Source organism: Gopherus flavomarginatus, chromosome 3 (assembly GCF_025201925.1).
Source record: "Gopherus flavomarginatus isolate rGopFla2 chromosome 3, rGopFla2.mat.asm, whole genome shotgun sequence".
In the NCBI taxonomy this organism is placed as follows: Eukaryota; Metazoa; Chordata; order Testudines; family Testudinidae; genus Gopherus; species Gopherus flavomarginatus.
The window spans coordinates 42,421,654-42,449,459 of record NC_066619.1 but is presented as its reverse complement, the minus strand read 5'-3'; the positions used below and the strand labels follow the sequence as shown (position 1 = coordinate 42,449,459).

Here is a 27,806-nt window from a genome sequence, read left to right as displayed (position 1 = left end):
CAGCTGAGCTGGTGTTTTGAAGATGTAAATTTTGGACTGAGGCACCTAGCATGCCAGTTAGTCACCTGAATCCCTCTGTGGATCTAGCCCTTAGTTTATTTTATTGTTAAAATTAATTAAAAAATAGGCCCATTAAGATATGTAGTCAGACTGTTATTAACTCCCACCTGTATGAAAACTATTTAATATGTTTTAAAACATCAGTTTAATTTGTCAGAGCAGACGCTATTATGCACTAAGCTTAACTGTAGTTATTGCATGATGTCATTACAGGGCAAAATTAAGGTTTTTTGAATGCCTTAACTGTGTATTACCATGCCTTAATATGTTTGGATTTCTTTAAACTTTAAACCTTAACTCTGAATTTCCTAGGCTTGTAGTGCTGATTTCTGGGATAATTACAACATCCCTGTAGTGTTTTTACCATTTAAATACTGAAATGTATTAATCCTTAATTCCATGTTGTAATGTAATTTGTATCTGGGAATATAAATAAGAGTTTTGCAGGATCAGGCCTTTTAAGAGAACAAGCTGATATTGTTAACAGCAGCTGTATGAAACAATGTTTGAAAGCAAGAGAACTTGCTTTATATTTATTTAAAAAAATATTTCTCTATTAAATCTAGCTCCTTTTCAATCTGCAAAAATATTTGCTAATGAAAGTATAAAATATACTATATATTTATAGAAAAGATTTAATTTCTTCTTGCCTTCAAGAAACTCTTGTTATTTTAGAAGCTTTAAGATAATATCAACTTGAAACAGCTGTATTTGAACGTTGTTTAACTAGCAACCCATCTGAAGTGGTTAATTATTTTGATTCCTAGAAGACCTCACAAGAAGTAGTAAACCTTGGTGGATGAATGATACATCTGCTTTGCCAACTTCACTTCCAATTAATAACACTCTAAGTAGTCATCGTCGACAGAAGAGATCAGTAAGCATTGAACGCTTTGTGGAGACACTGGTAGTAGCAGACAAAATGATGGTGGGATACCATGGTCGCAAAGACATTGAACATTACATTTTGAGTGTAATGAATATTGTAAGTTTGACCCCTCTATATATTAATATAATTAACACTTTTTATAGGATAAGCAATTATGCAATATGGTTTTCTGATTTGAAATAAACAATTATTTAAAATATGTATCAGCCTGCAAAAAGTGATATATAGTAAAATGTTAGTATTATAATATAAATAAGATGTTCAATACTATTGTCTTTTCTCCATCAGGGAGAATATTATGATCACTGATAAATCATGTTTCAATGCCTTTGAGTTTCATTTTAAATACATTGACCCTCTAATTACCAGTTATAGCGATTACACTTTTGGTTGGTTCTTTTCTTTAGCTAGCACTCTGAACATCTCTTGTCATGAGTTATTCAGTTGTGAAACAAATTTATTCTATAAAGTGTTTGCAGTGAAAATAGTGTAGGGAATATTGATTTATCTTACTGAATAGGTTAAGGCTGACTTAGAAATAGTTCTTTAGATACTTATTCAAATAGTTCTTTAGATGCTTGTTCAAATTATGAAATTATGAAATTATATTTAGTAAGAGACAACAGATTAATTTTTAAGCATATGTCAAATTAATGGTGTTTCTTGTCTGACTTTGTGTCTTTTCTTCTTTTCTGGAGGTCAGGTTGCCAAACTTTATCGTGATTCCAGTCTAGGAAACGTTGTGAATATTATAGTGACTCGTTTAATTGTTCTCACTGAAGATCAGGTAAGACTGAGCTGCAATTACATTAGACTTCAGACCAATAAACTACAGCATACTTCACTCTGTACTATTATAGAATCCATCTAATTATTGTTTAGAAAGGCTATATTTGAGTATAAAACCTCATCTGTAATCTTTCGCTATTTTTAAGGAAGATTGAAATAGTTTCAAGGATTATGCCTCATTTATTGTCTTAAAATTTACCTAATGTAACAGATATCTTTAACTTACTTTTGGAGATTTCAGTGGTAGAGACTTACAATTACAATTTTATTTCTATGTCTATATTTTTATAATCTAAAATTTTTATATTGACATAATCATTATTAAAGCTGGAAGTGAAAGAATGCCTGTTCAGTAATACACTAACTGAACTCTGGGTCAGATTTTAGAGATAAAAATTGGCAAGAAGAGTTATTCCTAGAAACCACTGCTTCTAATTATAGTCCCATTTTAGTCTTCAAAAGGCTTTAACAACTGACCTTAGTAATTTGTTTGGAACATTTCTGGTATGCATGTTGTATTGCAGCCAAACTTGGAGATAAACCACCATGCAGACAAGTCCCTCGATAGCTTCTGTAAGTGGCAGAAATCTATTCTCTCCCACCAAAGCGATGGAAACACCATTCCAGAAAATGGGATTGCTCACCACGATAATGCGGTTCTTATTACTAGGTATGGTTTATTGCAGGTCTTGTATTTATTTTATCTTCTTTCTATGGTTTTCTTGTATTTACTTATGTATAAAACCTATATTTTAAGTAATTTAAGGGGTAGGTATTCTTGTGAGGGTAAAAAGATAGTATGTTGCTTGTCTTTGAGAATATATCAGACCATTAAAACATAGATTTTAAAAAATTGGAAATAAAATGTCTAAGAATTTACAGTACTTACAATTTCAATAACTTCAATAACTGTGCTTCTCATAACTGCTCCCATAAAAAATCTTGAAGTAGATCTGATGAATTTTCTTGATCGTTTCAAACTTTTATAGTTGAACAAAAATTCTAAAAATTCTGGGAAAAAGATCAACAAGCAGGAGAAAAAAATTATTTTGTTACTACTGTATAATGTTTTCAGTGTAAAACATTATTGCCAAATCCTTGGTGTAAATCAGTGTCACTTCACTGAAGTCAATGGAGCTATGCAGATTTACACCAGCTGAAAATCTGGCTGTGCATTTGTTGCTGTGCTATCTAGCTTAAAGAAAAAAGAAAGTGAAATTTCTAGTGTTCATACCAAGGCTACTTATGTGTAAAGGTGTCTTGCTGTACATATTACCATTTCTGTGAGCAGGTTCAACACTGCTAAATCTATCATCTTTCAGTCCTGTTATATACTGTTTTCTCTGTGTAGTTACAGGTAAACAAATATTGTACCCTACAAATAGATTGTCTTAAAATAGCATTTCATGTGCACCTGTTTCTTGGGACAGTTTTCTTTTTTTTTCTAACTATTAAAACAGTGATGCTAGTATTAATCTATATAGCTAAGGATTGTTAATGTTTCTATTATAAATATCCTTTTCAAGGGGCATATTCTATACTCATGCAACATGTCAAACTTTAATGGAGGTTTTAGGTATGGAATCAGTGTAGAATAATGCACTCAAGATTTATAAGACAAAAGTCACTCCTGGTTGGAATTTGAGCATAAAAGCTATGATATTTTTGAAAAAATTCTTTTATCTGTTTTTGAATTACAGTATATACTAGAGGTACTGGTAACCATTTTGAATGCAAAATGTGTTTTTCATCAATATTTCATAAATTACTTTTAATACATGCAATTAATGAGCACATGTAGTAGGTAGACTGACAAAATACATTCCAATATCCTTGAAAGAACTGCTTTGGTCTAATGGGTAAAAATCACTTTGAAAACATCCTTAAATAAAGTACAAATTTAGAAGCTAATAATGTTCCATTTTAAGGCACTGATTCTACAAAGACATGCTTAATATGCAGGCTTAATTTTATACATGTGAGTAGTCCCGTTTATATATACATATATATGTCTCTATCTGTTGTATAAACAAATAGTCTCAAAGTCAGTGTTTTTATATACTTTCATGAGGGAGTGCTTCATTTCATTCAATGATTATAACTATCTAAATAAACTATAAAAATGAAATTTTCACACAAAAGCTACACTAAATAACATTAAGGACTTGACCTTGCTCACCCTGAAATCCCTGACTTATGCTGATTTATTTTAGTAAACAGTGCTAAGGCTGAAACATTAGGCTTAAGTCCTCAGTTACGTCAGCCCCCTCCTGGAGTATGGCACCAAGCTGGTATAGAAAAGGAGAGACTGTAAGGCATCCTCTCCTCCCTTTTCCTCTCTCACAGCAATTAAAAAAAGATTGATAAAAGTGATTTGCATGGTCTGCTTACTGTAGGCAGTGTTGGGGACATGGCATGCTTCTACCAGTGATGCTAGTGTTTATGCTATAGCCAGAAAGGAATGCTGATCAGCAAGAGTATTTCCTGGCAGCAAAAACCGTACCCCCTCAACACTGTTGTGGAGACTCTGAGGACACAAGGCGTGAAGCCCTGTTTGAAGATTTTTTTTTTCTTTTTGAAATAGCTCAGCAGTTTATTTTCTTTCAAATAAATGTCATGGTAGCTAAGTGCAGGTAGCTAATACTGTACACTTATTGCAGAGTCTCAGAATAGTGGTTGAACCTACGTAACATGTTTCACTTAAACTCAGTGGGAATATTTGATAAAGGAATTGTGCCCATATCATAACCTTAGTCCCAGATTTGGACTTTAGCGTCCAAAATATGGGGGTTAGAATGAAAACCTCCAAGCTTAGTTACCAGCTTGGACCTGGTACTTGCTGCCACCACCCAAAAAATTAGAGTGTTTTGGGGCACTCTGGTCCCTCTGAAAAAACCTTCCCTGGAGACCCCAAGACCCAAATCCCTTGAGTCTCACAACCAAGGGAAATAATCCTTTTTCCCTTCCTCCCTCCAGGTGCTCCTGGAGAGATACACAGACACAAGCTCTGTGAAACTACACAGAGTGACTCCCCCTCTCTGTTCCCCGTTCTGGAAACAAAAAGTACTTTCCTATTCCCCCAGAGGGAATGCAAAATCAGGCTAACAATCCAACACACAGATCTCCCCTTGATTTCTTCCTCCCACCAATTCCCTGGTGAGTACAGACTCAATTTCCCTGAAGTAAAGAAAAACTCCAACAGGTCTTAAAAGAAAGCTTTATATAAAAAAAAGAAAGAAAAATACATACCAATGGTCTCTCTGTATTAAAATAATACAATACAGGGTCAATTGCTTAAAAGAATATTGAATAAACAGCCTTATTAAAAAAGAATACAAATCAAAGCACTCCAGCACTTATATTCATGCAAATACCAAAGAAAAGAAACCATATAACTTACTATCTGATCTCTTTGTCCTTACACTTAGAAACAGAAAATTAGAAAGTAGAACTACTTCTCCAAAGCTCAGAGAAAGCAGGCAGGCAGACAAAAGACTCAGACACTCAATTCCCTCCACCCAAAGTTGAAAAAATCCGGTTTCCTGATTGGTCCTCTGGTCAGGTGCTTCAGGTGAAAGAGACATTAACCCTTAGCTATCTGTTTATGACAGCCCATTATTCAACATTTCCTTGCTTTTATCTCTTTACTTGAAAACTCTGAAGTTATTTTGTTTGTGTTGGTTTTGTGCACAGGATAAGTCTGTGGTTGAACTAAAATGTTAAACAAATGAAGGCTGTTTTCTCTACCACAGTCCCTTATTGGATGGTTCACTTAGTCAATTTTAGTATGAGACTATACCAAATCCTAATATTTTATCCTGTAATTGTTGCAGTGAATTGTTTAAAAAGAAATATTAATAATGTTAGGATACTGAGCTGATAGTTTTCTATATAAAGTCTACTGTTGATTAATATTATAGTATTGTTTGGATAATCAATCTCCTCCTTCCCATAAAGTGACTCTGACTTTAGCAAATGGAGCCTTATAGCCTTATAGCAATTTTCTTTTTATTGACAAAAGAACATTAAAAATAGTGTGGAAACTTGTATAAGTCAATATTTTATCTCTGAATGTGCACAGGAGCAGTGTGTGTGCCTTTTGAGGACAAACTACAGTCATTAGACTTGAATACAACATTGTTGGTGTCACAAATGGTGTCATCCTATTTTAGCAAGATGATCTCCATCTTGGTAGGGTCAACTCTGTGGTACTGGGCCTAGGCTTTGTGAATCTCTGTGCAAAACAAAAAAGCATAGAAACCCATCCAGTTTCTTTCCCTCCTATGAGTTGGATCCCATATTTTCATAAACATACAGCATCCTCTTCCTGGTAGCCTCTTGTCTGCCCGTGACCCAGCTGCTGTCTCACATCTGAGGCTCTAAGAACCATCTTCTACATAGTTTCTCTTTCAAATATGAAACTTTAGAGGCTAAAATACCCAATATACTATACTACAAAGTATTTTTGCTATGGCAGATTGAGTTAATACTTTCAGCCTGAGTTGGGCTTTTGGCCATACTTCCTCCCCTGTTTCAAAAAATCTCTTTCGCTGATGAGCCTGAACGTCCCCTCCCTCCAAAAAAAAAAAATAGATTTTGAAACCATCCATACCTTTACCTTCCTGGAAATTTTTTAGCCCTTCTTCGTGCCCCTCCGCCCCCATGATTAATTCTTTAGCAGCATAAATTAGGTGCAAAAGTGTTGCTTGACCTAGTCACCTGTGCAGAAAAGTATGGAGGCATGAAGTGTCCTCTTGCTCCCTTGAATGGTCTGCTTGCATCACCGCTCGCAGTGTGAGGGGAATAAACAAAATAATAGTTATATTTTCTCTCTCTCTCTCTCTCAACAAAACAAAAGGATCTTTAATCAAGCCCACTAATTTCTGTAAGGTATAGACTCATAGCCTGAGACCATTAGTTTGTTATACCGAGGTACTGAAAAGCTGTTTTTTCAAATAACATATATGACTGATTGAATAAAATGTTCAGGGAATGAATCTCCTCCTGCTGGGAGGGAAGATCCAGAGCCATTAATTTTATTCCCTGGTATGGCAGCAGACCAAGTAAAACACATATCCAACAACCTATGGAGAAGAGAGTTCTAGGGGGAAATTGAGATGCACGTGTGTATCTCCAAAGGGCAGAATTTGGCCCCTAGAATTTAAATGTTTTAAACAGAGAAACATTTGGAACTTCATTCACTTAAAGGGATAGAGTTTCTTTAAAAGAGTAGGAACATGAAATTTCACATCCCATTGATAGTATTCCATCTCTGGACTTTATTTTGTCTTTTAGAAGTAAATACAAATATAACGTGGTTTGCAAAAAACAAAGTGCTTTAAATAAGAGAATAACTTGTTACAGCCGTAAAGGATTTAAGAAGAGTTTGTTCTTATTATTGAGTTAGAGTCAGTTTCTCTTTTCCCATTCACAAACTGTATTGTTACTTCTTCAATAAAGTGCTGGAATGATGTTGACACGGATGTGGCCCCTGCAATTAGTATCTTATCATGCCTAGAAATTTGGAAAGTTTGTAATATTAAAGTGATTGAAATCCCTATAAATAATAGGGATTTCAACTCTATATACACAATGATCCTACTGAATTAAGTGGACTCCTTGTGTGAGAGTAAACACTACATATATGAGTAAAGAATCAGGCCCATAGTGTTTTATACTGAGTAATCCAAGTATTTGAATAATCTATATTTTAGACCAGGGGTAGGCAACCTATGGCACGGGTGCCGAAGGTGGTACGCGAGCTGATTTTCAGTGGCACTCACACTGCTCAGGTCCTGGCCACTGGTCCAGGGGGCTCTGCATTTTAATTTAGTTTTAAATGAATCTTCTTAAACATTTAAAAAACCTTATGTACTTTACATACAACAATAGTTTAGTTATATATTATAGACTTATAGAAAGAGAGCTTCTAAAAATGTTAAAATATATTACTGGTACACGAAACTTTAAATTAGAGTGAATAAATGAAAACTCGGCACATCACTTGCAAAAGGTTGCTGACCCCTGTTTTAGACAAACTGCAGGAAAACTAGAAAATGCCATGTGTGGTATATTTTGTGCATTTTCAAGTGGTTGCACATACTTTTTTGGGCTGAGGACATTGAGCAGGCCCTGAGCACTTCTCTTAACTAGACACTTCTGTACGGTTGCCAGCTACTACTGTCCTTATTATTTAGGAAGTATATTTCCAGGCAATATGCTGTGTTTCTCCTTTTGTCACCAACCAATATGCTCTGGAACATGCACCCCCAGCACTGCCAGTATCCACAGGAAAGGCAATAGCATTTCTATACATTTGTTTCTCTGGATTTTTCACATTCTTTCAAATACTGAAAATGCATAGAAATATGTTCATGTTTTATTGTATATGTAAAAGAATCACTTCACCCATTGAATGACAGACCCACTTCAGTGAGTCACTTGGCAGCTGTTTTCCAGTATACCGCAACACTACATAGCATTTTAGAATGCACAGTAGAAAGTATTGTATCCAGGGGAAATTTAGGTAAGCAGAAGTTAATTTCTTTGAATCTGCAAAGATAGGGCATAGCCTATAGTAGGGTTTAATGCAGAGGTGCAGTGGCCCAATCAGAGTTCCTTGAGGCATGATGCTACAAAACTCCCTCTGAGAGCATAGCAGTGAGGTTCTTTAAAAGAGTGCAGGATATGTTCCCCCAATGTGGGGCCATCTTTGCTGGCCTTTTCAAGGGAGAGAAAAGGGTTATGGCATCAGTCTTAGACTCTTAGTCTTTGTGCTCCTGAACTAAAGGACTCTAATTTTTCTTGACCTCTGCATAGAGGCACAAAAGAGGGCAAAAAGCTGCTTTAATTTTCATGCATACCTGTGCAGAGCTGACCACAGGCTTTTTATTTTTAATAAATTTAGGGCTGGATTTGGTGTTTAGGCACCAAAATATGGTGTTCAAACTTACTCTTTCTCTGTTTCCCCTTTGCTCAGGGTGCTCTTCTTGGAGTGCTTGCTCATGTCAATTCCATGTTAGGTATGGGTGTGCCCACGTGCACAGTTGCTGAAGATTTTTTCCCCAGGAGGTTTTCCATAGGGCTGGCCTTAGTGCTCCCTGGAGCCCCATGCTCACGTGCCAGTATAAGGGGCACTGCCAGCCCCGTACCCTCTCAGTTCCTTCTTAAGCCTGTGATGATTGCTGAAACAGCTTTCTCTCTTGCACTTGCAAGTTCTCCCAGTGATTTTTTGCACTCAAGTGTTCTTGTGTATAGTTAGGAGTTTAGTTGTTAGTTAATTAGTTAGACTGAATAACAGTCCCTATCATGGGATGTCGTCCTAGGGATGGGGTATGTCCCGCTCCCTGGGTTTCAGACCTTGTGCCACCTGCCATAAGCCCATGCTAGTGAGTGACCTGCATATGCTCACATTAAAGACAGGTGCAGGATCTTCAGGGGCTTCAGGCCACCCACACGAAAGGACAGGGACATTTGTCTGAAGACCCTGTTAATGGAAGCGCACTTAGACCTGCCTCAGAACCATCCTGCTCCAATTTGGCGCCAAGCACTTCAGCCTTGATACGGAGGGCCCCCCAATACTGGGACCTTCTTGGCACCAATCACCATCTCCGGTGCCAAGGAAGTGGCACAAGAAACAGTGTGCTGAAAGAGGGCACTCCCCTGCGCCGAAAAAGGATAAGCGGGGAGTGACTGATGAGGTGAGACCTGTACCAGGCCACTCGTCCTCCCCAAAGTCTCCACCCAGGGCGCCGAGCCCAGTCTGGGACCCACCACCTTCTCCACGGAGTGGTCAGGGCACCCTATGCTTGAGAGCCCCTTCAACACCTGAGGATTTTCAGGCAGCAAAGGATCTTATGGCTCTCCTACTAACGCCCACTCCCTGAGACCATCCACCAACCTTGGAGTAATTGAAGGCAGCTCCTTCCAGAGGGAAACCTCCCGTGGGCCTGCTGCAGTGGTCACCAACTCAACACCAGTCCCCAGCTTCATGGCCCGCTCTCCAGCTTTGTGGCTCTGGTTGCTAGCTTTGTGACACTGGTCCCCAGCTTCTCGGCACCATTCGCTGGAGCCATGTCACTGGTCCCCAACTCCTCGGCATCTCTCTCTGGTTCTGCATCACAGCCAGCAGATGGATGTGACAACGGCTCTACTGTGATCTCTCAGAGAGGAATCCTCAGAAGAGGAATCCATCCTCCCACTGAGGAGATACTGCTCATCTTATGCACCGGACTTCAGTGCTTTGCCTGCCGCAGGTGCTTGGCCACCAGGGCAGTGGCTGATGCATTGGCAGTATTGGAACCCATGGGGATTGCCTCCGATGCCAGGTCCTCATTTCTCCCTGTGATCTGTGGCAGCATCTGAGAGGCAAGCCCCAGTGCAGCCCCAACTGGTACAGGACCCAGACTTGGACCCTGACCCTGGTACCGAGTCCCCAGCAGTGGCCCCAGTGGATGCGACCCTGGTGTTGGAGGAGGACCCAGCTCCTCCTGCAGTGTTGGCATCTTCCTCATCATTCCCAGATGAGGTGGTTGCTGGTCTCTTCCACCCACTGTCTCTGGATGGTTTCCGAGCTCACCAAATGGGTCATCACGAATTTGGGGCTAGAGGTGGAGGAGCTAATGGAGCCCACGGACAATCTTTGTGATATTTTGGCTGCAGCAGCCCCTTCTAAGGTTACTCTACCAGTCCATGATGGGGTGTTAAAACTGGTTAAGGTGCTGTGGCAGACCCCATCTTTTCTTCCCCCAACCTCAAAAAGGGCAGAGGAAAAATGTTATGTCCTGGCCAAAGGGTTCGAGTACATGTACTCACACCCTCCCCACACCTATAGCAGTAAATTTATAATATCCCTGCACCCATTCATATATGTTAGTTGGAGCATTGGCTAGGGATGTGGGGAGAGCCAAAACTCAACACGTTTCTTGCCCCTCACAGGTCCAGGATCCTGCAGGAGTATAGTATCGAGTTCTTACTCCCCCTTAATCCCTTGCTTGGGTATGCAGTCCAAGTCACAAGTCGTTCTTAGACACTTAAGACATATAAGAAAATTTTAAGTATTATAGGTAACCATTTGGATAATTTTATTAGTTTTATTTGTATTTTGAGCTTTACAAGCTGTAAAAAATAGTCTCTTCCTATAGGAAAAGTTAGTTGGCATTTTGAATGATTGAGACCAGCAATTTGGCATGAGATCAATATCCGGAACTACTTTTATTTCTTCTTTTATGAAGTAACATGTAGCTGAAAGTTGAAAGCCTCTGTCACAAATATAAAATGAAATCCATTTTCAAGTATGCATTGTTGTAAAGCAAACCACTGATCACTTACATTTCATAAAGGATTTACTTTTCTTTATCAGAATGTGTTTTACGTTTGGTAGTCAGCATGAACATCCATGCATCCATTTCTTGGCTCTCTTTTCTGTAAACTCTTTAAACCACTACAGTTCTTCCATATATGTGAGATCAGGAAATGCATGGAATTGAAATACTTAAATCTATTATCGTAGTAATTGTAATATATGCTTCAGAAAAAACTTAAGTTGTTTTTTCCTCTTGTGAATTTCATTGTTAACTACGATAATCTAAGGGATTAAGGAAGTACATTAGTGAAAAGGAAAGCTACTGCAGATACATTTATGAAGTTTGGATCAAGTATTTTCTTTATGTTTAAGACTTCTAAAAAAATTCATGCACAGGACCAGATTGCTCTCCTAGTGTTAAACCTGTGCAAGGGGTGTCTGGAGGAGAAAATCTCTTCAAGGATCTCCTTGACATCATCCCTTGGGGTAATGGGGAGGGCTGGGCTTGGTCTCCTGTGAAAATGGCTAAGGGGACTGGCCAAAGTCTGGTGGATCCTAGAGAGAATTATTCAGGCCACAGAAGGACCCTGCACACATAGATCTTTTCCTCTTATGCAGAACGGAGGAGTGAATCACCGCACTGGCTCCATTCCCTTCACTCCAGAACCTGCAGAGAGTCATCCATTGGTCTGAGGTCCATGCTAGAGGGAGGAAGTGGAGACTAGGCAGTCTGAGGGAGGATTGGGTGACCTGGAAAGGTTACACTTTGTCTTTTCCACACACCCTGGCCCCATGGAGATTCACTGGAAAAAATAATACATCGTAAGTCTCTATTATCTTTTCTACAGAACCCACCTAGTGGAAGTCCCAGGGCATCTATAGTCAGTGGAATTCTCTGGTAGCACAGCTCCAGTGGAGCCAAGCAGGTGGCACTGCTGGGAGTCAGGGCTAGTGTGGAAGCCCAGAGCCTCTGTGAAGATGGTGCTGGCCTCATAGATATCTTGTGATTTACTAGGTTTGCGGGAGGGACCAGGGCTGGAATAATTCTCCTGTGGACCCAGGGCTACTAGATTTTATGGGGCTCTTGTATAGAAGTCTTTTTTCTAATTTAAAACAAAATGATCACAATTATGGCATTGAGGCTATTAATGCTATACTAAACTTGCCTTTTAATTAACATAAAGCCGTTCTACGGTTACATTTCAGTCTTAAAACATGTAGAATATAGTTAAGTTAATTCAAAATAGCCTACTTCTTAGCTTTTAGAACAGCTGTTATATTAGTTTCTTTCTGAGAGGGAGTTTGGTGCAGGAGGGGGCTTCAGGCTGGGGCAGGGAGTTGGGATGCAGGAGGAGGTGTGGGAGTCTGAGAGGGAGTTTGGTGCAGGAGAGGATTCTGACCTGGGGCAGGTGGTTGCGGTGCAGGAAGGGGTGAGGGCTCTGGGAGGGAGTTTGGTGCAGGAGGGGATTCTGACTTGGGGCAGGTGGTTGGGATGCAGGAGGAGGTGTGAAGTGCAGGCTCCGGCTGGGAAGCACTTACCACAGGTGGCCTGGCCGGCAATGCTGCAGGGCATAGGCAGGCTGCTTGCCTGCCATAGCCCCATGCCACTCCCAGAAGTGGCAGGCTGCTGGCATGTCTCTGCACGGCCCTGGGGAGAGGGGGACAACATGTTTCCTTGTGCTGCCCACGCCCGCAAGTGCCATCCCCACAGCTCCCATTGTCCAGTTCCCGGCCAATGGGAGCTGCAGGGATGGTACTGGGGGTGGGGGCAGTGTGCAGAGCCACCTCCCCTCACCCCTGCCAGGGGCCGCAGAGAAGTGCCAGCAGCCTGCCGCTTCCAGGAGCGGTGTGAGGCCATGGCATGCAGGGTTGCGCTGCCCCCCCCTTCACCCGGGGCACTGGGCTGCAGCCCCTAAAGACCCTGTGTTAATCTGTCCCTGGGAGGGACCTGCAGCATATTCCATTGGGGAGGGAGAGGGGGACACAAAATTTTCTCCCTTCTAAATATGATGATATGGGGGAACATCATTGAGGGGATCCTTGTAGAGACTTTAGATGCTTCAGGTTTTATGAGAGGTGGGGATGATCTGGCTCATGGAGAAACTGGTTATAAACATTTTCTCCTGGCAGTGATGTAGCCCAGGCTATGGCTACACTTGAAACTTCAAAGTGCTGCTGCGGGAGCGCTGCCACGGCAGCGCTTTGAAGTGCGAGTGTGGTCGCAGCGCCCGCGCTGGGAGAGAGCTCTCCCAGCACTGCACATACTCCACATCCTCGTGAGGTTTAGCTTGCAGCACTGGGAGCCGCGCTCCCAGCGCTGCAGCACTGTTTACACTGACGCTTTACAGCGCTGTATCTTGCAGTGCTTAGGGGTGTGGTTTTTTCACACCCCTGAGCTAGAAAGTTGCAGTGCTGTAAAGCACCAGTGTAGCCAAGGCCCCAGTGTTTCCCGCCAATCTGTGATGCATGGGCTGTGCCTGCTCTGAGATGGTTCAGCAGTGTTGCTAAGCTTCAGCACTTGTTTGCTGTCCTTTTTCTCTTACACACCTCTCTTGCAGTGATCCATATCAGGATTGCTGTCCCTTTTCCACCCTGAAGCCTGTCTGGGTTTGCAGAGAAGTGTTCCTGCTCAAACTTGCTACTTACGTGAAGCCCTGTCTTAGGTTCTCAGCTCATAGACCCTTGCTCTGCCAGGGAAAGGGGCTCTAATTTCAGGCAGCAACATAAAGGAATTGTGCCTGTCTGGTTCTCAGCCCCTGGAACCTTCTATAGGAAAAAAGGTGCTCAAAGTTTCAAAGGCAGGAATCCCCCTGTCCCTGTCTCTGCAGGCAATTAAAATGTAAGCAGCACTGCAGGCAGTCCTTGCTCTGAACAGAAGTGCTCCAATCCCACATGGGATTACAGTTCAGGTCAAATGGCCTATTATCTCCTTCCTGAAAACAAATCCATAACCTTGTTTTTAGAAATGGCTGAACTATTTTGGCTGAAATTATATTGTGAACCAGTTGCTTTTGGCATTTTGCATTGCTTAATTTTAGATTTCTCAGTTATTTACTTTATTAAGAACCAAACTCTTTATTACTTGTGTGTTGCTGGCTCCAAACATTTAGAAGGATGTACCTAATCAGACAAGGTATTTACACCAACTGCTGAACTGAGCCAGAGAATATTACACATTTTATAATGTTGCCATGTTTTAATCAGTTTTAACCCAAATAAACCAGTATGGTTGTGAATTATGACTAATTATGTAATTAGATTGTAGAATGTACTGTTTAGCAGATGAAGAATCAAGACGGGAAATTAAATCAGCACTTTAGCCTTGATTTCCATTGTTGGAATTTGTATAATTTTATTTATCTGTTTATGCTTTTGTACACATTTGTGAGCTAAAGCCCTGAGATACAGTCCAGGTTTTCATCCTTACCTATGAACTTCTGGGCTTCTGCAGGTATAAATTGGACCCTTAACATTTCTTACTCATAGATTTTTGTAGCTGAAAGGAATAAAACAGACTCTGGGAATTAAGGGAACATGGAACAATAAAGAAGTTAGAATGTGATTCTGAAAAATTGCTTACTACATGGCAAATGTCAACCAGCAGGCGATTTGCAGCTAATTAACAAGAGCATTATGTGAGTGGAATGTTTTCTAATCACTAAAAAGGGAGTTATTTTTCATTTGTGATGCAGTTAGCTGAGCTGTGATTTTCAGTTGGTTAGCAGGTGTCTTCAGATTTAGTTTATAAAATTTTTGTGTGCGCAGTGACAGGGATAGAGAGGTGGGGGAAGGTATACCCATAGACTGCCTAATCCGTTCCAGATGGCCTAAATGAGTTTTATTTAATACCAAATCCAGAAAAGTGACTAGTATCACAAAATAAAGTCTAGACTTTTGTGTTTTTAACTGAAGGAAAGTCTGAAGGTTTCATTTAACACTGGAGATGCACCGAATGACTAAACAAATATATACTTTCATCTCAATTTAAAATGGAAACTTTGAACCTAATACTGAAAACACTTTAGCTTAACGCATGTAAACAAACACACTGAACTCAATGGTACTGCTCATTGAGTAAAACCACTCACATGAATAATTTTTTGCAGGATTCAGGCCAAAATTAATCACGCAAGGCAAGACTGCCTCACCATTTTGTAGGTACGTTGATGGGTAGAAGGTAAGGTACTTTTTCTCATCTCTGGTACACCCTGCTAAAGACGAGGCACAAATGTATTCCTTGGATTTATGGGAGCAGGGACTTCTCTCCTCACTTCCTCAGATTGCTCGGTACCGCAATGGGGCTGGAGAGAAAGTAAGGCCTCTTCTTCCCTCAGTGCACCGACTCACTGAGGAGGACTGGTACACACAGAAAAATAAGATGCACATTTAGATGGGGTGTAGCAGTAGGCATGCTGGTCTTACTTGCTAGGGAGCTTGAGAATGCCTACCAGTGACCTATCAGGGGTGACGCAGCTCCATATTGTCCTCAGTTTAAGGCTGTGTCAAAATAGCACAACTGAATGATTTAAAGTACTTTGGGATGAATTCATAAGAAACTAATTATTCATAAGAAACTAATTAGCAGTAGAAACTAATTATTCTGTGCATAGCAATGCTATTAAAGCCTGGTTTAGATTAGAAATAAAACTTGTTCCTGTTACACACTGAGCTTACTACAGAAGAAAAAAAATCAATGAAAAACTATTTTGTGTGCTACACTTTTTTTTAATCAGGCATTTACCTTCTGACTCTGAGTCTCACAAAGGGTCATAAAACTATTCAAATGATAGTTTTTCCAGGAAATGTGTTTGGATGTGATAGTTTGGGATATCTGTTAGAACATTCAGTTAATATTTGGCCAGATATCTAAGCAATGACTTTCTAGCAGTCCGAAATGTCATATTTTTGTCTTCTTTTTTAAAGAACATAGACTTGTTTAAAACAACTTTTTTTTGATACACTAAATCAAAATCCTAACTTTTTTTTTTGTTCTCTGCCCCATACTTTGAGGCAAAATACCAATTTTATTTTCATGAGTTACAGTGACTGACAGAATAATGAATCTTCTAGTGAATAGCTCTTCTTCTCCTTCTTAATAATCCAGAAAAACATATTAGGCCAATTTAATCCTTGGATTTTCACCAAAGATGAATTTGATAAGTGATTGCAATCTCCTGCATAAATTCTGCCTCTCATCACACATAACTACCTACTGCATTTTCATTTTTCTTCACTTTCTCAACATCAGCATGGACAATTTTCTATAACTTTATGACCAGATTGTATTAGATTGCTTGTGTATAAGAACACATTTAAAGCATATGTTTTACTTAAAAGATTGTATATTAATTGCAAATTAATTCTAGTGATTAACTGCTAATCCATTTAACTTTAGTTCAGCAGTCTGAAGTTTGTGCTAGTTGAGAGACCTATTTTAACGTAGATAATGCTCATTCATGCTTTGAGGTCACTGACAAAACTCTGATTGAACTTAAGGGGGGCAGGATTGAGTTCCAGTTTGGGGTCATATGTTCACTTTACTCATAAAAATAGCCCCACTGAAGGTGAGGAAGATTTGGTCCATGGTATTTAGCCAATTCCTAAAATATTTTAACATAGCTTTACAAGATAAGATACTGAAATTAAATGTGTGTGTGTGTGTGCACGCATATGTGTATGCGAGCCTTGAAATAAATAAATATATATGTTAAATATATGCCCTTAAATAAATAAATAAATATACACAATGTGCCTTGAACATTTTTTAATTAGAATTGGTGTTTTCTTTTTAATTGATTTATATCCATCATTACATTCTAGTCACTGTTCTTATAGATTAAAAGCTAGTTTAAGTGAAGATAGATCGCTTCTAAATTAATTGTGAAACTGTATTCTATGTGTTGTAAATAGTTTCCAGTGTGATTGGCACTGTTTACAGATGAGTGTTTGGGCTTGGTTTATGAGTTGTGGTCAGAGTTAGTTCAGACCAAAGAGGTGATCCTTAACAGGAAATGTCTGGATATTTTCTAGTCAGAGAGCAGGTGCGAGTAGGCAGGAGCAGAGGATATTGAGTTGTCTAAAGTAGAAAACTACCTCCCAGCTCACGACTTGAATTGTGCCTGCTTAGTTTCACCATTATGCTATAATATGGAATACAGCTTAGAAGGTTATTCTGTCTTTAAAGGAACTGAATGATAAAGATATCATTCTTTATACAAAAAGTAAAAATTCCTATACTTAACTGTTATCAGTTTCATAATTGTGCATCATTATTTTAAAATGAAGATGGCTGTGCAGTCTGTTAATTGGTACTAATGTTTATTCAGTGATAATTGTTAAAGATCTGTTTTACAGTAAGTCAGATAAGGTGCTTCTGTTTAAACTCATGTCAAAACATGTTTAAACAAAAGAGTTTTGATAAGAAAGTAAGCTTGCAGTCTCTGATACTTACACAATTTTTTTTTCTTTGCTTAACTTAGAGATGTAATGTTAGTATTCTGAGATGGTAAATGTTAGTATGGAAAACACTCACATTTGTTTACATGTAAAATATACTCAAATTAAAATGATAAATAGGGATACTCAAATTAAAATGATAAATAGGGAGAACATACATTCTTTTTTGAACTTACACTCTGAGCTTTAGAAAAACATATACAACACATTCTCATGTGTGTGAAGTAAACATGTTAAAGAATGTTGTGAGTGCAATAGAAATATAGAAACAAATACTTTTTTAGCAGTTAGCTCTGAAAGCATTTTTATAGAGTTTATAGTTACATTTATTAATAGAAAATGTTTCTGAAGTTATAAGGAGAGACTAAACATATTTTGGTCAAATCCTGTACTGTGCTTAAATTAATGCCTTACAGAATGAATAAGGGTGGAAGAGTCAGGCCCACTGCAGAGAATTATGTATATAGTTAGTTGGTAGCCCATTCAACAACAGGCATGATTTGTGTGATGCTGCTCTTTCCACTATGTTATATACTGTCTCCTTTTACCATTCTCTTTATTTTTCTTCCTTTCTGTTGATGCCCTATAAACTGGTCATTGTTGGGTCATGAGATTATGACAGCCTACCCAATGGGAATGTGACATAAATGGTAAAGTTGGTGATTATTAACCTTTATAATTTTATTCACCTGCATTTGTATCTTATCTTTCTGGTGTTAATTTTAGCCTATGAGATGCTAGCGGATTCTCTGTTACTTTGGAGTGGTATCTAATCATGTTTAGATCTTGTTGCTCAGTAGGCAAACTTCTATGAGATCACCAACAGACCTAGGCAAATAATGGATTCTTCAGTTCTTTCACAATTTTGGAAAGTTAAACGATCTGTGCCAAGATATATTTTTTTTAACTCTTGATTTGCTATTGGTTATTAATCCAACATAGTATCTTTAAATGAACAAAGAGTTCCATTTCTTTATTCATTTGAACCAGGGATGCTGTAGTCCAGCACTGGAAAGAAAAAGACTGAATGCATTGTTGCTGTGTATTGTAATAACCTTAGTCCCAGATTTGGACCTTAGCGTCCAAAATATGGGGGTTAGCATGAAAACCTCCAAGCTTAGTTACCAGCTTGGACCTGGTACCTGCTGCCACCACCCAAAAAATTAGAGTGTTTTGGGGCACTCTGGTCCCTCTGAAAAACCTTCCCTGGGGACCCCAAGACCCAAATCCCTTGAGTCTCACAACAAAGGGAAATAATCCTTTTTCCCTTCCCCCCTCCAGGTGCTCCTGGAGAGATACACAGACACAAGCTCTGTGAAACTACACAGAGAGACTCCCCCTCTCTGTTCCCAATCCTGAAAACAAAAAGTACTTTCCTATTCCCCCAGAGGGAATGCAAAATCAGGCTAGCGATCCAACACACAAATCTCCCCTTGATTTCTTCCTCCCACCAATTCCCTGGTGAGTACAGACTCAATTTCCCTGAAGTAAAGAAAAACTCCAACAGGTCTTAAAAGAAAGCTTTATATAAAAAGAAAGAAAAATAAGTACAAATGTTCTCTCTGTATTAAGATGATACAACACAGGGTCAATTGCTTAAAAGAATATTGAATAAACAGCCTTATTCCAAAAGAATACAAATCAAAGCACTCCAGCACTTATATTCATGCAAATACCAAAGAAAAGAAACCATATAACTTACTATCTGATCTCTTTGTCCTTACACTTGGAAACAGAAGACTAGAAAAAAGAAACTACTTCTCCAAAGCTCAGAGAAAGCAGGCAGCCAGAAAACAAAGACAAAGACACTCAATTCCCTCCACCCAAAGTTGAAAAAATCCGGTTTCCTGATTGGTCCTCTGGTCAGGTGCTTCAGGTGAAAGAGACATTAACCCTTAGCTATCTGTTTATGACACGCCCCCCAAATTGCAGACAGTGGGGAAGCTCACTGGCGGCGATTTCCTTCTAGAACTTGAAAATAAACAGATTAATACAACACATGCACCTTTACATATACTACTAAGTATATAACTAACAGACTTCTACATTTTAAGAACACTTTTTAACTACTGAATTCTGGGAAACTCTCACGGGAGAGTGCATCAGCTACTTTGTTAGAAGCTCCTGTGATGTGTTGAATTTCAAAATCAAAATCTTGGAGAGCTAAACTCCAATGAAGAAGTTTCTTGTTGTTCCCCTTGGCAGTATGAAGCCACTTTAGTGCAGCATGGTCAGTTTGTAGTTGGAACCGCCGTCCCCAAACATATGGGCGTAGCTTTTCCAGGGCGTACACAATGGCATAGCATTTCTTTTCACTGACTGACCAGTGACTTTCCCTCTCAGACAGTTTCTTGCTGAGAAACACGACAGGATGGAAGTTGTGATCTGTTGCTTCCTGCATGAGCACTGCTCCTATACCACGCTCAGATGCATCTGTGGTTACTAGGAATGGCTTGTCAAAATCTGGGGCCCTGAGCACAGGGTCAGACATGAGCGTTGCCTTAAGTTGGGTAAAGGCCTTTTGACACTCATCAGTCCACTTAACTGCATTTGGCTGGGTCTTTTTGGTCAGGTCGGTCAGTGGGGCAGCGATTTGGCTGTAGTGTGGTACAAATCGCCTGTAGTATCCGGCCAAGCCTAAGAAGGATTGGACCTGTTTCTTTGACCTTGGGACAGGCCACTTTTGGATAGCATCCACCTTGGCCTGTAGGGGGTTTATGGTTCCTCGACCCACCTGGTGCCCCAGGTAAGTCACTCTGTTTTGGCCTATTTGACACTTTTTGGCCTTAACAGTTAGTCCTGCCTGCCTGATGCGCTCAAAGACCTTTTCCAGGTGTAGTAGGTGTTCGGGCCAGGAGTCTGAAAAAATGGCCACATCATCGAGGTAGGCAACTGCAAATTCTCCCAGTCCAGCTAGTAGACCATCTACCAGCCTCTGGAAGGTGGCGGGTGCATTTCGAAGGCCGAAAGGAAGGACATTGAATTCATACACCCCCGCATGGGTGACGAATGCTGACCTCTCCTTGGCAGGTTCATCTAGCGGTACTTGCCAGTACCCCTTGGTTAAGTCTATTGTAGAGATGAACTGGGCACGTCCCAACTTTTCCAATAGCTCATCGGTACGTGGCATTGGATAGTTGTCCGGACGAGTTACAGCATTTAGCTTACGGTAGTCCACGCAAAAGCGTATTTCCCCATCTGGTTTGGGTACCAGAACCACTGGAGATGCCCATGCACTGGTAGATGGGCGGATTATACCCATCTGTAGCATGTTCTGGATCTCCCGTTCTATAGCAGCTTGGGCATGAGGAGACACTCGGTAGGGTGGGGTTCTGATTGGGTGAGCATTACCTGTATCAATGGAGTGGTATGCCCGTTCAGTCCGTCCTGGGGTGGCTGAGAACAATGGGGCGAAGCTAGTGCACAGCACCTTGATTTGTTGCCGCTGCAGACGTTCCAGGGTGGTTGAGAGGTTCACCTCTTCCACGCCACCGTCTTTTTTCCCATCGTAGTAGACACCGTCAGGCCACTCAGCATCCTCTCCCTGGACTGTAAACTGACAAACCTGTAAGTCTCTGGAATAGAAAGGCTTGAGAGAATTAACATGGTACACTTTAGGCTTTAGTGAGGAATTGGGAAATGCTATGAGGTAGTTTACAGCTCCCAGGCGCTCTTGGACCGTGAATGGCCCTTCCCATGATGCTTCCATCTTATGGGCCTGTTGCGCCTTCAAGACCATAACCTGGTCTCCTACCTTGAAGGACCGATCTCTGGCATGTCTGTCATACCAGGCCTTTTGCTCTTCTTGAGCATCCTTTAGGTTCTCTTTAGCAAGGGCTAAAGAGTGTCGGAGGGTGCTTTGTAGGTTGCTTACAAAGTCCAGAATGTTAGTTCCTGGAGAAGGCGTAAACCCCTCCCATTGCTGCTTCACCAACTGTAATGGCCCCTTAACCTCGTGACCATACACAAGTTCAAATGGTGAAAACCCTAAACTGGGATGTGGTACAGCCCTGTAGGCAAACAGCAACTGCTGCAACACTAGGTCCCAATTATTGGAGAATTCGTTGATGAATTTTCGTATCATGGCCCCCAAAGTTCCATTGAACCTTTCCACCAGGCCATTGGTTTGATGGTGGTACGGGGTGGCAACCAAGTGATTCACCCCATGAGTTTCCCACAGTTTTTCCATGGTCCCTGCCAGGAAATTAGACCCTGAATCTGTAAGGATGTCAGAGGGCCAACCTACCCTGGCAAAGATGTCTGTTAGGGCCAGGCACACAGTGTTAGCCCTGGTGTTGCCTAGAGCGACTGCTTCTGGCCATCGGGTAGCAAAGTCCACTAAAGTCAGTACGTACTGCTTTCCTCTGGGCGTCTTTTTTGGGAAAGGGCCCAGAATATCCACAGCTACTCGCTGAAATGGGACCTCAATTATGGGGAGTGGCTGGAGAGGGGCCTTGACCTGGTCTTGAGGCTTACCCACTCTTTGGCATACCTCACAAGACCGGACATACTTGGCAACGTCCTTGCCCATCCCCTCCCAGTGGAAGGACTTCCCCAACCGGTCCTTGGTTCTGTTCACCCCAGCATGGCCACTGGGATGATCATGGGCTAAGCTTAAGAGCTTCCCCCGGTACTTAGTTGGAACCACCAACTGTTTTTGCGGCTGCCATTCTTCCCGGTGTCCACCAGAAAGAATTTCCTTGTACAAAAGTCCTTGGTCTATAACCAACCGGGATCGGTTAGAAGAGCTGAGAGGCGGTGGGGTGCTCCGTGCCGCCGCCCAAGCTTTCTGAAGGCTGTCATCCGCTTCCTGCTCAGCCTGGAACTGTTCCCTTGAGGCTGGGGTCACCAGTTCTTCCTCAGACTGTGGACTTGGGCTTGGTCCCTCTGGAAGCGATGTAGGTGATGGGGTTGTTTCCGTTGCTGGTGAACCGCTCTCCGCTGGTGCACCTGAGGGTATTTCAGGCTCTGGCTGAGCCTTTTGGGTATGGCTGTCTGTTGCTTCTGCCAGTTTTGGCTCGCTGGCGCCCTCTGGCGTTGAGTTTGAAGATGTAGTTGCACTTGCTGGTGCTGGTTGCTGTTCCAGTTCTGGGCCTGGGACTGGAGATGCTGTGGCTGTTTCAGTGGTAGGCATGGAATCCGGGTCCTCTACCTCTGTCTGGGTCTCTGGTAACACAGACGGGGCCTCTGTGGACGGTTCAGGAACAGGAATGGGTCTGGAAGCTTGCCTGGTTTGGCTACGTGTAACCATTCCCACTCTCTTGGCCCGCCTCACCTGGTTGGCCAAGTCTTCCCCCAGTAGCATGGGGATAGGATAATTGTCATAGACTGCAAAAGTCCACATTCCTGACCAGCCTTTGTACTGGACAGGCAGTTGAGCTGTAGGCAAGTCTACAGCTTGTGACATGAAGGGGTAAATTGTAACTTTGGCCTTTGGGTTGATGAATTTGGGGTCAACGAAGGATTGGTGGATAGCTGACACTTGTGCCCCCGTGTCTCTCCACGCAGTAACCTTCTTTCCGCCCACTCTCAAATTTTCCCTTCGCTCCAAGGGTATTTGAGAGGCATCCGGGCCTGGGGATCTTTGGTGTGATGGTGGTGTAATGAATTGCACTCGCATGGTGTTCTTGGGACAGTTGGCCTTGATATGTCCCAGTTCATTACACTTAAAGCATCTTCCATCTGATGGGTCACTGGGCCGAGGTGAGTTACTGGAGACTGGTGAGGTTGAAGGGTAGGGTATCTGTGGCTTTACTTGGGTGGTATGTGGGGTCTTTGGCTGTCCTCGGTTGTAGGGTTTATGGTCTGTGTGCCCCCTGGGGTAATCGTTCCCCTTGACAGTAGCTTTCTTGCTTTCTGCCAGTTCCATCCATTTGGCTCCAATCTCCCCCGCCTCAGCGATATTCTTGGGGTTTCCATCTTGTATGTACCGCGTGATGTCTTCAGGAACACCATCCAAGAACTGCTCCATTTGTATGAGGAGGTTCAGTTCTTCCAAGGTTTGAATGTTGTTTCCTGTTAGCCAGGCCTCACAGTTTTTTGCAATGTAGTAGGCGTGTTTGGGAAATGACACCTCTGGTTTCCACTTTTGGGTTCTGAAGCGCCGACGGGCATGATCTGGGGTTATCCCCATCCTGTATCTGGCCTTGGTTAGAAAAAGTTTATAGTCATTCATTTGGTGCTTAGGCATTTCAGCTGCCACCTCTGCTAAAGGTCCACTGAGCTGTGACCTCAATTCTACCATGTACTGGTCTTCGGGAATGCTGTACCCAAGACAGGCTCTTTCAAAATTTTCCAAGAAGGCCTCGGTGTCATCACCTGCCTTGTAGGTGGGAAATTTCCTGTGCTGTGGAGCAATAATTGGCGCCGGGTTGTTAGGGTTGGCTGGCACATGCAGCCCAGCTTTTGCCAACTCCAGTTCATGTTTTCTCTGTTTTTCCTTCTCTTCATTCTCTTTTTGTTGTTTTTTCCATTTCTTTTTGGTGCTTTTCCATTTCTCGGCGGTGGGCCAACTCTTCTTCTGCTTGTTTCCTTCGGTAGGCCACCTCTTCTTCTTCTAGTTTTCTTTTGTGTGCTGCCTCCTTGGCTGCCTCTTTGGCTGCCTGTTCTCTTTGGTAGGCTGCCTCTTTGATCTGTTCTTCTCTTTCTTTCATCTCCATCTCTTTTTGTTTTATTTCCAGTTGTCGCCTGTGTTCAGCTTCTTTGATTTGTTCTTCGGCGTCAATTTTTGCCTTAGAAGTCATGGTTCCTGTTTTCTTGTGTTGGGGTGCCCTCCGGTGTTTATCTTCTGAACTGCAGGTTCTCTGTTGCCTCCTGAAGTCTGCCTAGCAACAGTGCCTTTAGCTAATTTTCCTTTTCTCTCTCTAGCTAATGTTCAATGAAGGGAAACCAGAAAAACCACTTTATTTGCATGCCTATAAGTGCTGGTACTTGCCTCCTAATGGGAGGGCTATTGCATGACAAAAGACCCTTAACATGCAAGCCACAAACTGCGAGAGAGAGCAGAAAAAAAAATTCTCTCTGGTTCCCTTTTAAAACCAACTGCTTCTCTCTGCTAAAAAGCCCTTAGCAGAGAAAAGAAAAATATAATATTCCTACTGGCTTCTGGATTCTGTCTAGATCATCCCACCACTGCCACTCATGTAATAACCTTAGTCCCAGATCTGGACCTTAGCATCCAAAATATGGGGGTTAGCATGAAAACCTCCAAGCTTAGCTACCAGCTTGGACCTGGTACTTGCTGCCACCACCCAAAAAATTAGAGTGTTTTGGGGCACTCTGGTCCCTCTGAAAAACCTTCCCTGGGGACCCCAAGACCCAAATCCCTTGAGTCTCACAACCAAGGGAAATAATCCTTTTTCCCTTCCCCCCTCCAGGTGCTCCTGGAGAGATACACAGACACAAGCTCTGTGAAACTACACAGAGGGACTCCCCCTCTCTGTTCCCAATCCTGAAAACAAAAAGTACTTTCCTATTCCCCCAGAGGGAATGCAAAATCAGGCTAGCGATCCAACACACAAATCTCCCCTTGATTTCTTCCTCCCACCAATTCCCTGGTGAGTACAGACTCAATTTCCCTGAAGTAAAGAAAAACTCCAACAGGTCTTAAAAGAAAGCTTTATATAAAAAGAAAGAAAAATAAGTACAAATGTTCTCTCTGTATTAAGATGATACAACACAGGGTCAATTGCTTAAAAGAATATTGAATAAACAGCCTTATTCCAAAAGAATACAAATCAAAGCACTCCAGCACTTATATTCATGCAAATACCAAAGAAAAGAAACCATATAACTTACTATCTGATCTCTTTGTCCTTACACTTGGAAACAGAAGACTAGAAAAAAGAAACTACTTCTCCAAAGCTCAGAGAAAGCAGGCAGCCAGAAAACAAAGACAAAGACACTCAATTCCCTCCACCCAAAGTTGAAAAAATCCGGTTTCCTGATTGGTCCTCTGGTCAGGTGCTTCAGGTGAAAGAGACATTAACCCTTAGCTATCTGTTTATGACATGTATACAGACTGCAAAGAACTGAAGCTTGCTACACGCTCCCATTTTTTTTAACTTTTCAAAATTGTGAAAGAACTGAAGAATCCATTATTTGCCTAGTTGTGTTGGAGATCTCATTGAAAGTGTCAGAATTTTTCACTTTTAAGTTCTTTTAATGATATAAAATAACAGTAGCAAGACAAGGTAGATGAGATAATATCTTTTATTGATGAAAGAGAGAAGCTTTCTAGGTACAGAGAGCTCTTCTTCAGGTCTGGGAAAGATGGAACAGATTGTTTAACATAAGTAGTTAGCACATATTTTATAAAGAACAGGAGTACTTGTGGAGGACTCCTGTTCTTTTTATGGATACAGGGCTGCTACTCTGAAACCATATATTTTAAGGGTTTCAAAGTGAAGTGGCCTGTTAACACCCCTGCAGTCAAAAAAGGTTACAGTAGGTTACAGATTGTTGTAATCAGCCATAAACCCAGTGTCTTTATTAAGACCATGATTTTTTTGTGTCTAGAAAAGTTATATCCTGGGACTAACATGTCTACAACAACACTGCAAACATAAAATATTAGGTTTGTTCCTTTTCTTTACACCATGTACCAGAATCTCTTGCCCTATAAATATGTAAAAAGATCCTATTAGAAATAGTTAAAAGGATATCCCCATTGTGTATGTTTCAAATTATAAACTGCTCTCAGGAGCTATTTTTAGAAACACCATGTAATACAAACTAGACATGAGAAATTCTTGGTATCTCAGTTTTAATAATATCTAATTCTTATACAGCACTTTTCATCAGTAGATCTCAAAGTGCTTTAGAAAGGAGATCAGTAAATGAGAGTTTATATTTTATAATGACAAAAATATATAACCTATAACCTATAAATTCACTGGTTCTGTATAATATAAGAAGAGAAGAGAGTGCTAGTCCTGTGCCCTACACATCTATTTGCTGGTCCCAAGAAAATAGCAATGTCATACTCTTGTGATATGAGCCAGGATTTAGAGGTGGGGATCAGGGTGATTGGTTAGGTGGCAACTTCCAGGAGCACCAAATCAAGTGCAGGGGGAAGGGAGGGCGACATTGCTTTGTTGTTTTGTTTGGGTTTATTTGGTTGGGGGCACCGAAAATTTTTTCTACTTTGGGTGGCAAAACACATAGTGCCAGCCCTGGCCAAGGGGAGCACTGCCAGCCTAAGGTTTTAAAATGTTTAAAAAAAGTACATTTTGGGAAGATTTGAGAGACATTTCAGTTATTATTGACTAGGAAGAAAGAGGGTAAAAATCACTTTTCTCAGTATAAAAATATATTCTCGCAACCATTCAGCTGCATAGCTGAAGTTGGCCAAGTTTGGGTGACAGGCCTCTGGGCCCAGAAGAGGGGCCCAGATAAACTCCTAATCCCATGCAGGTGAACAGAACCCCACTAATGGCCCTGTTCAACTGGGGATGTAGTCAAACACTTGTCCAAGCCAGCCTGGTAGAATCCCGAGATCCAGCAAAAACAAATATCCACCTACAATGCATCTATGGGGATTTGCGGCTGTACCTGACCACCAGGGTACCAGCGAGGCTGCCTGGCATGAGGAACTATGTTGAGTCAGTCTGGCCTTGAAGCTGGCCTACCCTGTGATCTTGGGATGTGACTGGCAATTGTTTCGTCAGGTCTTGCAAGAGTGGAGTAAGCTCCCCACAGACATAAGGAGAATGGAGCCAGCAAAAAGGGTGCTCCTGGGCCACCAAAATCCCTCTGACTGACCCGAGATGCTTGTTCGAAGCCATCCCACAAAAGGGACCCAGAGGAGGACGGAGAGGGGTGGCTGGACATTGATGGGGACTTCCTGAAGGAAAAAAGGGAGGACCCAACCCTAAGCCGGGCTTGGGAACAAGTGGTGAACCCTAACCCTCGTGACATTTGAACAAGTCACCACCACCGCCCAGTGGCTGCCAGAACACTGGGCTACCCTCTTGGCTCTGTATTTGATCAGCCCAGACTGCCTATCCTGCCTACCTAGACCCCCCAGGAGGCGCTGGAATACAGAAAAGTGAAGGGGGCCATCCTGGACCAGACTGGCCTCAGTTCTGAGACATATTGCAAATTATTCAGCCATGAATGGTACCTGCTTGGGGCCAGGCCTAAGGCAGTAGCCCAGCAACTCCAGGATTCTGCTGGTGATGGCTGGAAGCAGAGAAGCTGACCAAGGTCCAAGTGGCGGAGATGGTAGTGCTGGAGCAGTTTACTCAGATCCTTCCTGATGGGGAGAAGGAATGGGTGCAATGGCACCGCCCAGCAATCCTTGCTGGG

General features: G+C 41.6%; 1 protein-coding gene across 1 annotated transcript in view; it reads left to right on the top strand.

The window, feature by feature from the left end:
* The window catches only part of ADAMTS6 (ADAM metallopeptidase with thrombospondin type 1 motif 6), a 324,965-nt gene that overhangs the window by 32,696 nt on the left and 264,463 nt on the right, over window positions 1-27,806 (top strand). Inside the window, exons 5-7 of the mRNA XM_050947192.1 lie at window positions 828-1,045; window positions 1,653-1,736; window positions 2,263-2,408. Of these exons, the coding sequence (XP_050803149.1) occupies window positions 828-1,045; window positions 1,653-1,736; window positions 2,263-2,408 (448 nt within the window). The remainder of the gene's footprint in view (window positions 1-827; window positions 1,046-1,652; window positions 1,737-2,262; window positions 2,409-27,806) is intronic.